Here is a 14,635-nt window from a genome sequence, read left to right on the forward strand (position 1 = left end):
TACTATTCTAGAGCCTTATATATGTTATTGCATTTTCATGATCACCTTGTGGAGTAGTTGAGTGGATCTCAGATTTTATTAATGAGAAAATCAAGGTTCACAAAAGGTAACTTGTGCAAAGTCATACCACAAACAAGTAGCAGGGGAAGTCCACCCCAATCTAAAACCTATATTCTTTTTTTGTTTTAAAGTTTATTTTGAGAGAGAGAGAGAGAGCGAGCATGTGAGTAGGGGAGGGGCAGAGAGAGAGGCGGGGAGAGAGAGAATCCCACAGTGGGGCTCAGACTCAGGCAGAAGCGTGAGATCATGACCTGAGCCAAAATCAAGAGTCAGGGGCACCTGGGTGGCTCAACTGGTTGGGTGTCCGGCTTTGGCTCAGGTCATGATCTCACAGTCCGTGAGTTCAAGCCCCACGTCGCTCTCTGTGCCGACAGCTCGGAGCCTGAAGCCTGCTTTGGATTCTGTGTCTCCCTCTCTCTCTGCCCCTTCCCCACTCACACTCTGTCTCTCTCTCAAAATAAAATAAAAAACATTAAAAAAAATTAAAAAAAAAATCAAGAGTCAGACCTTTTACTGACTGAACCACCCAGGTGCCCTAAAACTTATATTCTTAAGCATTGTTAAAACTGGCTTCCTTATAATTTAATGAATGAATGATTGAAAAAACAAGTACTAAAAGACTGGCCTGCCTCTTATTCAATTACCTAGTTAATTTCAGAATACCTGGGGATGTTCTTTCAGGAATTTACTGGTCATACACCTTTGTGACTCTGGCTTTGGGCCCCGGGCTTCCAGTTTCTGCAACAGTGTACTTCTTTCTACCAGTAAGTATGCAATCTGTTCACTGGGGCTGCTCAGAGCTATTTCAGATAAGCCCTCTTGATACAACATTTCTTCAACCTCTTTTATTTGCACTTCTGTTCGGAAGAAATAACAAATACAAAACTATTAAAAGAAATGCAGGCAAATAATTGCTGTTATATGATGTTAAATGTGTTCTTAATTACACAGCAAATTAATTTAAAAAATCAGTTATACTGTTACTACCACCCTTCTTTCTATCTGTCCAGGGTGTTTTCAAACTTTCAGAAATAATAACAAAAAAAAATGGGAAAAGGTTCTCAAAAATGGTAGATATTCTTACTATTGGATAACTTTAAAATTCGTTGTTGCTTTATTGAGTGCTTACTATGTGGCAGGTATTGTACTAAGCATTTAAGATAAATTTATCTCATCGAATCCTTGCAAAAGCCACTGAGGTAGGAAACATGATTATCTCATTTATGGGACAAGGATGCAGGCACCGACAAGCCAATTAACTTGCATGACATTACGCAACAAGTCTTACCAAAATTCTTGGTGATTTCAACATTCAGATAGATTATTGTAGTGCCCTGGCTTCTCAGTCTGTTTAGCAACTAACTTCCATAGAGTCCTCTACGCCATCTCATTCTCTACTCCCATAGTAATTCTATGGGAGTCATTAGCTGCAACTCCCCAGTCTCAATTTCAAGCATCCCATTCTCCAATCACCCCTTCCTATGTACTTCTAGTAGCTGGATGTCAACAAGTTTTTGGCCACACTGGTAACTATAATCCACTGACTTGAAACACTGCTCAGTGTTCCTTTCCCACTCTTGTTCTCACTTTCTTAACTAGCTTAGATTCATCCAATCAGTTCATTGTTATCATCACTCTCTTGAAACATTCACAACCCCCATGCCCCTCTTTCCTTCCATTATACTTGGTTGACAGAATTCCAGCCTGTTTAAGTCCAACCCTTCAGCCCCACTGCACCTCACTCCAGAAGCTGAATGTTGCTGGAGAAAACTGCACAGCCAGTGCTGATTGGTTTCACTCTCACTTCATGTCTACTCGTCTCAAGTGAGTCCTTATTGTCCAGCAATCCTCCCACAATTCCCCAGAATTCTCTCTCATTTTCTAGAGAGAATGAGCTCTAGACCATTATTTCATTCCTCTCTCTCCTCAAGTCTCCAACAGCTCCTTCCCTGCCCTCACTCTCCGCTGAATACCCTGCTTCTTATTTCACGGAGAAAAAAAGCACACTCCAAAGACAGCTTGCACGATCTTTCAAAGATTCCAAAATCTTTTAAATCTTATAAATCTCTTGTGCAATTTAACAAACTATCCTTGCTCCTAACTCTCCCCTTGTGCACTGGATCCCATTCCCACTTATCTCAAAGACCACACGCTTGCAGCTGACTCCTCTCTTGATTGCCCCATCAAGCTTTCTTCCCAACTTAGCGTTGTAATTATCTTCAAGACATGCTATCATATCTCCCACTAAAAACAACAATGAAAACAATAAGAAATCTTCCTTCAATCTCATATCCCTCTCCAGCTTCTACACAGCTTCCTCACTCTCCTTTACAGCACAGCTTCAAGAAGGGATCAACCATTGCCATGTCCCCTCTTCCTCTCCTACCACTCCTTCCTGAGTTCACTGCAAGCAGGCTTTCATACCCACCACTCCACAGAAGCAGCTCTTGTCAAAGTTACTGATGACCTTCATGTGACCAAATCCTATAGTGAATGATCTGTCCTTGTTCTACATATCCTATCAGTGATATCTGACCTACTTGTTCACATCCTTTCCTTAAAACACTGTCGTCATTTCTCTCTGGGACCCCACACTCTGCTGGTTTTCCTCCCACCTTGTGGGCCACTTCTTCACAGACTCCTTGGCTAATTTCTCACCTTTTTAGCCTCTAAACATAGGAATGTCCCAGGTCCCATCCCCGAATCCTCTTTTACTCCCCAGATAATCCCTATAGTCCCAAGGCTTTAGGTTTGGCTATATACTGATGACTCCCAAATTCACAGCTGCAGCTTGTGGTGCCTTCCAAACTTACACAGTTGTCTACTTGACATTCCCACTTGGGTGTCTACTACATGCATCAAAATGTACATGTCCAAAAGCAAGCTCTTTACGGTCTTCCTCAAATGGGATTTCCCATAGTCTCCCCCACCTGAGTAGCTGGAACTCTAATATTCCAAATGCCCAGGCCAGAAAGCTTTGGGACACCAGTGATTTCCCCCATTTTCTCCCACCCAACATTACGTCCATTATCTAGTCATATTAGCTCTATCTTCAACCTTCAATTATATAAGCTGTTCTGGAGTAATTAAGTTTTATGTGCCCAAAACAAACAAACTTGTATTTTGTAAAGTGCTCACTAAAAATAATAACGCTTCTTGAAAAAAACAGATTGGTACAGACCATTCTAAATCTCTGTCATTGTGTAACTAGAGTGCTATAAAAAACACTGACAATCCTTATAATTATACTGGTACATTAAAAGAATTACATCAGATTCCATCAAATATAGAAATACTATAGTAAATATAGGGCTTTATCTTCTTTTAAAAAACCAGGCTTGCTGTAAAGGCGAGCTAAAAGAGCTGAGTCTGTGGAGTTAGGGAAACAAAAGCAAAATGCACAAAGATTAGGGATATCTTTACAATAAGCACTTCCAAGGAGAAACATGTGGCCAAACTGAGGCCAGAAGAATAATGTGGGACAAATGAGTTTCATGTGTAAACTCCAAGGCTTGCGTGCTGGTAAGCCAAAATCATTAACATGCTGGGGGAAACTGTATATGAACTTCTGCCTTGAAATGACATAATTCCCCTATTTACCAATCCTTCAAAGGCTAATTTATGCTGGCAGCAGGACATACATATCTTCTGTTTCTCATGGAATGGCAGCTTAGAGCCCTGAACAACACTCCTGCTGAGAATAGCTAAAAATGCCAGAAGAAAACTTAAAACTCTTAAAATGCAACCACTATACAAACAAAAATAGAACACAAACTATTAAGCCAGCAGAAGGAAACTCAGTATATTCAATGCAAAACAAGAAATGAAAATAAAGGAAACAAGAGTGTAGTACATATGAGATATATCCTGTGATTAACTCAACGTTTCCGTCTGAGATTCAAAATAAAGAAAAAACCTCCATCAGCAGACCCTCATGAAAGGAAGTTCTAAAATGAAAAAAAAAAAAAGATTTCAAATAGAATATCTGAGATGCAAGGAAAAATGCTGAGTACAGAAAATAATTAATGTGTGGTAGATATAATCACTGACCATATATAATAATATCTAATTTGTGAGGTTAAACAAAATAGAATATTCTAAAGGGGTCCTATCTGTATCCTCTTTTGTAGCTTTGTAGTACTTAAATATTTTCTGAGTCCATAATATGCTAGGTACTTTACAGGGCAGGTGTGATGGGGAACACAGAAATCACTAAGACCAGGGCAAGATCTCTGCCCCAGAGGAGCTGACACAGGTCACTAGGACAGTGTGGTAAGTGCTCTAATAGAGGCTGAAGGAAATGACCATCCTGTGCTCTCTCACACACATTTTAGACTATTTCACAACAGATAATTTAAAAAGACCAGGCAGAAAATACACCCAAAACATTATAAGTACTTTTCTTGGAGTGGAAGACATATAGTAATTTTCCCCTTCCTTCTTTTATACATTTTCCAATTTCCTATAATTGTCGCATATTACTTTTAGAATTAGAAAAAAAATTAACTTTATATTTTTATAAAAGGAAAAATTACCCTGTTTTGGTTGGAGCACTTTAACCTCATGTCTAAACTGTTTGTTTTCCTTTTCACAACCGTGAGACAATGTTTCTCTTTCCTCTGTTAAGGTATGGACACGGTTTGCATAATTTTCCATCTAAAAAGAAAATAATACATTTTTTTTACCGTTAGTCCATGGATCATACAGTACCCCATATCAAGTCTATGAAGTGAAAGAGTCATGAAGAGATCACTATACTGTTGTGTCTATAATCTAAGAAATAGGCAGAAAATTCAGCTTTCCTTAAGTGTGGGTCTCCCTCCCTAAACTTCCTTCCAGCTGTTTTATGTTATCAGTCATTGTTTCCCATAGATATGACGATATATCACCACAAATTTCTGGGACAGTCACAATCTCTACTTTTTTTTTTTTTCATTAACATATCAGGTTTTATTTTATTTTATTTTATTTTTTAATTTTTTTTTCAACGTTTTTATTTATTTTTGGGACAGAGAGAGACAGAGCATGAACGGGGGAGGGGCAGAGAGAGAGGGAGACACAGACTCGGAAACAGGCTCCAGGCTCCGAGCCATCAGCCCAGAGCCTGACGCGGGGCTCGAACTCACGGACCATGAGATCGTGACCTGGCTGAAGTCGGACGCTTAACCGACTGCGCCACCCAGGCGCCCCAACATATCAGGTTTTAAATCAAGTTGCCTTATCTATAGTTTAGGGAATATAGTCATGATACTCATAAACAGAGAAAAATCTCCACAATAATTGTTTATACTCCTATGCTAACAATGATGATTAAGAAGTCTGAAATCTTAATAGAAGACTGCATTAAAATAAATTATTGAGTATTAAAAAAATAGCTTCTGGTTCATATGGCAGCTTCACAACAGGTACTTTTATGTGGCTCATAATAATAGATTACAAGCTAACTCGATGCTCTGGGTACTGTACTAAGGACATCAAATATTTACTTTTCACCACAATCCTATGAGACTGTTATCCTCCCGCTTTGTAGGGGAGGAAGCAGGTGGCTGGAGTCCAAGGGGTTTGCTGTGTCATGCAGGATTGAGTAAGAGGAGGAGCTAGACCTCACACTCAGCAGGCCAACCCAGAGGCTAAGCTCTTACCTACCGTGCCAAATTGCTTAGAGATAGACTACCAAAGTAACTGAGTTTAGTTTTACTGAATTGTGAGGACAACTCCTCACAATACAAACACAAAAAGCTGAGTGGTATAGTAGAGGTAACAGAGCACTGCCACCCAACTTAATAACTTTCTGCTAATCTTCAACGTCTTTCTCTTCAAAATGGCAGGAACAACACTACCTATTTCTAATAATAACACCTATAATTTATTGAATACTTGCTAGGTGTCAAGTATGTGTGTGTGAAATGTTTTGTGTGCTTTAACCTCACATGTACTTGTAAACTTCACAAATCTCTTTGAAGAAGCTATTATCATCCCCATCTTACAGGTGAGGAATTTCAAGTTCAAAGAAGTGAAGTAACTTACCCAAGGTTACACACAAAGACAGTACTAAAGGCAATGCTTCATCCCCTTGTGCCTAATGTTAAAGTTCATGGTCTATTATTGGTCTATTATGCTATCGATAATAATAGCATCGTCTATTATGCTATCCTGCTTTTGTTCTAAAGGAGCTGCATTCTTCTTTGAGTTTGGAAATAAAATTGTCCTCTAAGAGTTAAATTTAAAAATCAGTAAGTTGCATACCTGAGCTGAGATGATGAAACACAGCAGAGTGATTTCCAAGCAATCTGAATTTCTTAACTTGTTTAAAGAAAGAATACGTCAGAAAGTATGTTGATCAGTATTGGAAACATCAAAAAGAGTGATAAGAAAGACAAAAGATGTCATTATCTACTCATCTAAGGGCTGGGGACCCTGGTTCTAGTCTATAACAGGTCCAGAAGTAAGGGCAGGTATAGATTAGCCCTCTTGTGGAATTCAGGCTATCTTAGCCAGTGCTATAAAAATTTAGAATGATTTGTTCAGCGAGTAAACATCTGTAACCAAACATCTGTTTGGCTTCCCATGTAGTGTACCTGTAGGGAAAGAATCCATCAGCCACAGGACATGTATGTCTCGTTCCTGTGACAATTATGTTTCTTACCGTCAGTTAGTAAGCTGGTATCTATTTTTCTATAAACTTCTTTGTGAGTGTGGTTAATTCAAGATCATATTTGAGAAACAGATCCTCTTACAGAACACTGACTACTCAGGTTTCTAAGCCTACAAGCAAGAGAGTCGGCTGGAGGGTGGGTTATTGAAACAAAGATAATGAAAGCCGCCTTGAGCAGACCTGTTGGGATCTTCAGCCATTCATTTCTGGGTAACATCCTGTACATGTACTCTACTGGAAACCAATGCAGACTGTTGGTATAGTTCATGAAAAAAATTATACTTGTGAGTGCTTTGCAAACTACACAGTAATATTCAAATGTTGGTTTTTAATGTGTCAGTTTAATGAAGGACAATGAACAAAACCACAGGTATCTTAAAACTTTATGTTATTAGCTCTTACTTCTTTCATTGCTTCCGTGTGCTTCACTGTAAGCTCTTCTAAATTTCTGGTAGCAGTGCTCAGCCTGTCTTCATTCTGGAATAAACAAAATAGAGTGGTTCTTCTGTAGCAACAAGGGGTCCAATCCCTTCTTTGTCAAGATGGTGAAGTACGTATTCTAACTGCACTTGTGCCTTGGTGGAAGAGATGAGCATATGTGTATGTACACACACACACACACACACACACGCACACACACACAACTGAGCATGCAAGAAATCTGATATGTATATACATCCAGAGTTAGTCTCTGTACAAAGTATAGTTTAGTTCTGTTAATTAATGGGTATGTTATCCAGTTATGATGAACACTTACATGAAGTAGCCAACAACACAAAGAAAATTAAAGTTTCAAACGGCTTTACAGTATCTCTAAAATAAGAAATGATGAAAAAAAAGAAATGATAACATGATATATATATATATACACACACACACACACACAATACAAATGTGTGTTTAAAAAAAATACACGCTTTTCTGTATACCCAGTTCTGAAGTTTATAATTTAGTAATCTGAAAATCGCCCAAAGGCCCCTTGCAAAGTTATAAATTCCAAAGAAGCGCCCTCAGTTGAATTTGAGAGATACAGGGACTCCTCTGGAAGCTAGACCACACACTGCTCCTGTGCCATCAAGGAATTATTGTGCTCACAGTATATGGCTTATAATTTCTGGTGACTTCTAAATCATTCAGCTCTCTTCCAAAACTTCCTGATATAAGCCTGCCATCAATATAATCTTTAGCTTTTTCAGCTCAAAGTAGTCATGCTACAAAACAGTTTACACTATAATAGTAGGTGAAACATAGATTCCCGCTTGCTGGAGTTGTTTGTATTTGTGTTACTAGAACCTCCAGCTGTGAATCAGACTTGCTGTTAAAATCAAACACAACTTTTAACCAAGTTAATCTGACCCAAATTGTAGTGATATGCATAATTATTACTGTACTGCAGACAGTCCACAGAAATAATACTGTTTTGTTTTTTTAACAGCAAAATCATATTTTTTATTATTTTTCTCCTTTCTTGCTATGTTCTTCAGAGTCTTATCATTTTCACATTAATAGTTTTAATGGACAATATAGAATTCTAATTATCATCTGAATCTCACACAGGAAGAAAAAAGGACCCAGGTCTGGATCTTTGTACCCTATGTGTCCTCCTCATGACTGACAGCTAAAAATCTTGTCATGCTCCTCCCCCCCACATTCCCATCATCTGGTCCCCATTCACATTCTCCTTCTCCCTTTTTAAGGCTAAATAATATTCTAGTTCCTGTCTGTGTGTGCACACATGTGTTTACATTTTGTTTATTCACTCATCTGTAATGGACATTTGGGCTGTTTCCACCTTTCAACTGGTGTGAATTAACAGTTCTGTGATCATGGGTATACAAATATCCATTTAAGTCCCTGCTTTCAATTGTTTTGGGTATATACCTAGACGTAGAATTGTTATCATAGAATTCTGTTTAACTTTTTGAGGAGCTGCTGTACTGTTTTCCAAAGCAGCTGCACCATTTTATGTTCCCACCATGCAATGCAGAAGGGTTCCCATTTCTCCACATCTTTGACAACGTTTGTTATATTTGCCTTATATATACAGTGATATATATCATAGCCATACTAACGGGTGTGAGGTGATTGCTCTCTTAAACTATAATTGTTTTACAATGACAGTGAGACTTTAGTCCCTGGACCATTACCTCTCTCAAACTACCAGATATTTTTGGCTTTTCCTGCCAAGCCTGGACCCAACAGTTGATCATTTCAACCTCTCATCAATGTCCCCCATTATCTTGCTCCTTGCCCCACCTTCCCTGAAAATCCTAGCCCTGGAAAAGTTCAACCATTTGCCTTTTCTACATCTATTTTAGTTTGCTGAGTGCTGGTACAGAAAAATAAAACAAGCAAGCCGACTGAAGCCACTACAAATTCATGGCTGCAGCCTGAGACAAGCTTCTCAGCTGCTAGATCATTCTATGCATTCTTTACCAGATTCTGTTACCATTTCACTCAGCAGCTATTCAGAACTTTCATCTCTCCCATCAAACTCCAAGTCTTACCTCTCCCCTCTTTTGGCAGATGACCTTGTCTCCCACAGCACTAGCAAAACTAGGGTCATCATATAACTTTGTCAGCTTCTTCCCTTACAGCAAGGTACTAGCCTTCATCATTAGAGACCTTGTTCTCTTTCCCCCTCAGTGGAGGAGATTTCCATCCTCCTGACCAAAGCAAATTTCTTCACCTGTGTTCTAGATCCTGTCCCTATGGCTTCTTCAAGAAAGCTTTTCTTTTCTGTATACTCATTATCTCCTTCTCTACTGATCTCTTGCCCTTTGCTCAAGATGTTTGTCTTAAAAATAAAGATACAAAAATAACCCTCCTTTGACCCCACCACATTCCTCAGAAGCTACTGTCCTTCTTCTAATTTGTCTTCCCCTCCTCAAATAACTGCATTTTGGCTTCTGTTCTTACCACGATACTCAAAATATCAGTTACCAATGGGCACCTGGGTGGCTCAGTTGATTGAGCTTCCGACTTCAGCTCAGGTCATGATCTCACAGTTCACGAGTTTGGATCTCACGCCAGGCTCTGTGCTGACAGCTCAGAGCCTGGAGCCTGCTTCGGATTCCGTATCCCCCTCTCTCTCTGCTACTCACCACTCATGCTCTGTCTCTCTCAAAAATGAATAACTGTTAAAATTTTTTTTAAAAATCAGTTACCAATAACCTTCAAAATGCCAAATTGGACATGTTTCTGTAACTTGTATATATGATCTCTCTGCATTATGTCCACTCCTATCTTGAAAGTGTTTCCCTTCTCTGTTCTGTGACATCACTTTCTCCTGTTTTTACTCTTACCTCTCTGACCTTTCCTTCTCTGTTTTCTTCCTGGGCTCCTCTTCATCCACAGCCCCTTGAGATGCTGCCATTCCTAAGAACTCTGCCTTTGGCTCTCTGCCTTTCTCACTACTATGGTCATTAACAGCTTGGGTATAGGAGTCTGACACATCTTGAAACCCTGCCTCCACCACTTTCTGGTTTCATGACTAGGCAAGTCACCTAACTTCTTTAAACTTTGGTTTCCCCCCAAAGTGGATTAATAATAATGCCTACCTCATGGGATTGTTAGCATTAAATAATAATCCATCTCTGTGAAGCTCCAGATCTATCTAGAAAAAAATGGGAAGAAACAGAAACACACTGAAGTTAGAATAAACACAAGTGCATGTGGCAAAGACTGCGCTTTGTCCTCCAATATTTATTCTTCCCTTTCCCACAGCGTAAGATAATCTGGTTTCCCGAATGATCACACGTCTGCCTGCCTTACTGCTAGATACAGCCATGTGACTAAGTTCTAATCAATGGGATGCAAGTGGAATTGTGTGCCACCTCTAGGAAGTGCCCTGAAAGGAACAGGATTCCCCCTTCCTCACTCGTTCTTCCATTCCACTAGCTGGAATGCACACAAGATAGTTGAAGTTCGAGCAGCCATCCTGGACACCATGGGGTAGAAGCCACATGCCACAGATAATATACTATCATGAGAAAAGAAATCTGTGAATCTCTGACAATTTCAAGATGTCTGGACTGATTTATTCTTGACTCTTATTTGGCAGAAATAAATTTCTATCTTTCTCCAGCCATTTTTATTGTGAGCTTTCTGAGCCTCATGGCCAACCAATCCAAACTACTACAGGAGGGTTACTTAAAGAATAAAATACAAGGGCATACACTGGAAAATAAATATAACTACATAGGAGCTGGATATGGAACTGTGCAGCGCATCCTGGACTAGACTGGAACTAGTCTAGCCTGACCCATGAGGTCTTTTGGCTCTGTCGTTTCCACATGAATCTGCCCCCATTTGCTAGCTTTTCTACATGGATGGACTTTCTCTGCCTGCTCATCGGCCAGGCTAAAAACAGCCATTCACATGTTAAGCCTATCTAACTTTTCAGATAAGTCATTTCTGTTCTTTATCTTTTAGTTCAAATTCATGAAAGAGGGATCATTATTTTTTGCTCACCCAATGAACTGTGCCCCCCTCTCCAAAGTTAGTTGTATAATCCTCATTCAGTCCATTGTGACTAGAATGGTTTGGAAGTAGGGGTAAAAATACAGCCACCAAGGTCTCCTCTTTTAAACATTTTTTTAAATGTTCATTTGTTTTTTGAGAGAGAGAGAGGGTGAGAGAGAGAGAGAGAGAGAGAGAGAGAGAGAGAGAGAGAGAACGAGCGGGGGAGGGGCAGGCAGAGAGGGAGACACAGAATCTGAAGCAGGCTCCAGGCTCTTAGCTGTCAGCACAGGGCCGACACAGGGCTTGAACTCACAGAGCGCCTCATGCATGACCAGAGTCACGTACCCTTAACCGACTGAGCCACCCAGGCACCCCAACCAAAGTCTACTCTTTAAGCAAGGATTGCTGGAGAGGTACAAATTCCAAAGAAGAGGATGTAGGCGAGGAAGGCAATCTAAAATGAGTCTACTATTTAAGACCAATGCATATCTAATTGTCTGATGAACAACTCAGTTTGAACAATCCACTCATCTTTCCTTTCCACCTGGTCCGCCTTCTGTATTCAATAGTTAATAAAATCACCATCAATATAGTTTCCTAAGCCAGAAACCTGGGAGGCATCCATGGCCCTGCCTTCTTATTTATCCCACTCTCATTAACAACCAGTCCCTGAATGTGTAGATTCTCCCTCTTATCTAACGGTGCTGCCTTAGTGTAGGCTCTCCTCATTTATTGTCCAGTTTATTGTATCCGTAACTGATGTCCCTGCTGCCAGGCTGGCCCCCATCCACAGCCCTCAGACTGACCGTTCTGAATGCAAATCACTTGCTGCTTATTATTTGCAGTGCTTTCAGGAAGAGTTCAACCCCTTAGCTTGGCACCAGAGATTCTTCACAACCTGGTTCCTGCCTGTCTCTATAGCCTTGTCTTCCGCCACACCTTGACATTAGCCTTCCATGCTGGTACACTCACTGATCCCCCTCATGCTGCTGATTATTTCCATGACTTTGAACATTTGGGCCCCTCTGCCTGTTCTGCTATGACATCCAAGAATGCACATTTTCCCAGGGGATTTACTGGGACTCAATGGAGGTTGAAAATTCTAAAAAAGCAGACCTTAAAGCAATATAAATCCATTATTTGAATTATAAATGCTCTGACATCTAAACTGTGCCTCAAATTACCCACATATCAAAGCACACACAACTATTCTCTACAAAGTAGATACTGAATAAATGTTCATTAAGTATCTTAAAAACTTTTAGGGGCCCCTCAAAACTTCCAGATGTAAAGAACGAGTTGGTAAAGCTGTCAAAGCAAGCTGAGACAGAGAAAAAGGATTTTAAATGGAACGAGGGCAAGAAGAATGGGCGTAGATTCATCGCTTCTCGTTCTTATTTCCCCTACAGGTGCCCTCAAACTACGGTGAAGGGGCCAGGACCACACCTTGTGCTACAGCACATCTTTTGGCTCCGAGCGAAAGATGAGGTTGGGATCTCATGGTCTTAGAATGACATTAGGAAACAAACGTAAATAGCATGGCCACAAAAACTGAAATATCCAGATAGGCTACTCACCCTAACCCTTCTTTCTTCCTTCTACACAAATACAATTTAAAAATTATAGACATCTTGGGCTGCCTGGATGGCTCAGTCGGTTGAGCATCTGACTCTTGATTTCAGCTCAGATCATGATGTCATGGTTTGTGGGATTGAGCCCTGCATTGGGCTCCGTGCTGAGAGTGCAGAGTCTGCTTCAGATGCTCTCTCTCCCTCTCTCTCTCTCTGCCTCTCCCCCACTCATTCTCTGTCTCTCAAAATAAAGACACATTAAGAGAATTATAGGGGTGTCTGGGTGGCTCAGGTGGTTAAGCATCCAACTCTTGGTTTCGCCTCAGGTCATGATCTCATGGTGGTGGGATTGAACCCCTCGTTGGGCTCCACACTGGGTGTGCAGCTTGCTTGAGATTCTCTCTCTCCCTGTCCCTCTGCCCTTCCCCTGCTTGCGCTGGCACGTGCATGCCCCCTCCCCCCCTCTCTCAAATTGAAAGCAATGTTTAAATGCTTAAAATATAAAATTAAGAGAAAAGGAAAGTCAACGTGTACACTATCATTACAGCTATGTAAAAATGCACACGCACGAGCAAGGACTGACCCAGAACAGAAAAATAAACTCGATACGTTAGGGCAGGGTTTGTCAACCTCAGCATTGCTGACATTTGAGCTGAATAATTCTTTGTTGTGGGGGGATATTCTGTGCACAGATGGATATAAAGCAGCATCCCTGGCCTCTGCCAACTGGATGCCAGTAACATCTCCCTAGCTGTGACAACTAAAAATGTCTCTATCCATTGCCACACATCTCTTGGGGAGCAGGATCACCCCCTGGGTTTAGAACTACTGTGCAGGGTGAAAGAAAAGTTTTTAAAAGTTACTGTTTGGATGCCTGGCTGGCTCAGTCAGTAGAACATAGGACCCCGGATCACGGTGTTGTGGGGTTGTGAGTTTCAAGCCCCACGCTGGGTATAGCGATTACTTCAAAATAAAATCTTAAAAAAAAGAGTTACTTTTCAATGTTGCCATCATGTTTGTTCAGAATATACATTTTGGAAGGGAAAGGTAAACCCCTTGCGATATAGCATCTAACACTCTTTTTCAAAAGTTAGAATTTATCCATTAAATGTGAACAACTGAAAAAGTTTCAGAACTTCTACCCCCCCCCCCCCCCAATCTATTATAGAAGAGAAAGCTGAACTTCTCAGTGTTTGGAAACTTGACCTGGCTGTAAGTATGAGATATCATAAATAAGTGTCGTAATTGACCTGAGAAATAAAAATATCCAAATCATTCTGGCTCCCAAAATACCCTCTCAAAGTGTACACTTTGCGTATATTCAAAATGGTTTACATTTAAATCCGAATACTGAGAAAGAAATAGTAAGACTCAACAAGGAACACATACTTTAAGACAATTTAAATAAAGTTTTCCAACTAAAAGGAAATTGCACTGGCTCTAAATGAAACTCACTCTATTTTTAAGGTCCTATGTTCCAGTCTTTTAAGGACCACTAAGAGTGCTCCTTTGCCAAAAATATTTATTTTCAACCACTCCTCATCATTTCTGTTTCTTGGCTCACATAGCAAAGAACGCCTTCTAATTAAGAAACTGACATGAAGAGAAGGCACAAGAGATGCTGTTTCAAGCATCTCCTCTCCAGAAAATTCTATCGTATCAAGGCATTGAATTCATATAGGCTTATGAAAGTTGAAATCCTGTTACATGATCATCCTGAATGATCTTTTCACATGCATGAAAGCATCGTGTATACCTAACATAGTATTCACTTGAGCCAGGAACAATCTTCTTTCTTTATATAAGCCTGGGACCGACCTAAAAATGCATTTTGGTTGTTTTCCCCTCCACTTTCAAAACACACTAGGCTTGTAGAAATTTACTG

General features: G+C 40.2%; 1 protein-coding gene across 5 annotated transcripts in view; it reads right to left on the minus strand.

The window, feature by feature from the left end:
- The window catches only part of CCDC30 (coiled-coil domain containing 30), a 131,594-nt gene that overhangs the window by 116,048 nt on the left and 911 nt on the right, over nt 1-14,635 (minus strand). For 3 of the 5 annotated variants that reach the window (XM_047873832.1, XM_047873831.1, XM_047873834.1), the window contains exons 2-6: nt 10,276-10,331; nt 7,118-7,192; nt 6,307-6,363; nt 4,596-4,716; nt 724-917 (exon numbers count right to left, since the gene is read on the minus strand). In XM_047873832.1, the coding sequence (XP_047729788.1) occupies nt 724-917; nt 4,596-4,716; nt 6,307-6,363; nt 7,118-7,126 (381 nt within the window). In that variant the 5' untranslated portion in view covers nt 7,127-7,192; nt 10,276-10,331. Of the gene's footprint in view, nt 1-723; nt 918-4,595; nt 4,717-6,306; nt 6,364-7,117; nt 7,193-10,275; nt 10,332-14,635 lie in introns of those variants that run through there. The other 2 variants (XM_047873833.1, XM_047873835.1) reach the window with 2 other exon arrangements.

Source organism: Prionailurus viverrinus, chromosome C1, assembly GCF_022837055.1.
Source record: "Prionailurus viverrinus isolate Anna chromosome C1, UM_Priviv_1.0, whole genome shotgun sequence".
In the NCBI taxonomy this organism is placed as follows: domain Eukaryota; kingdom Metazoa; phylum Chordata; class Mammalia; order Carnivora; family Felidae; genus Prionailurus; species Prionailurus viverrinus.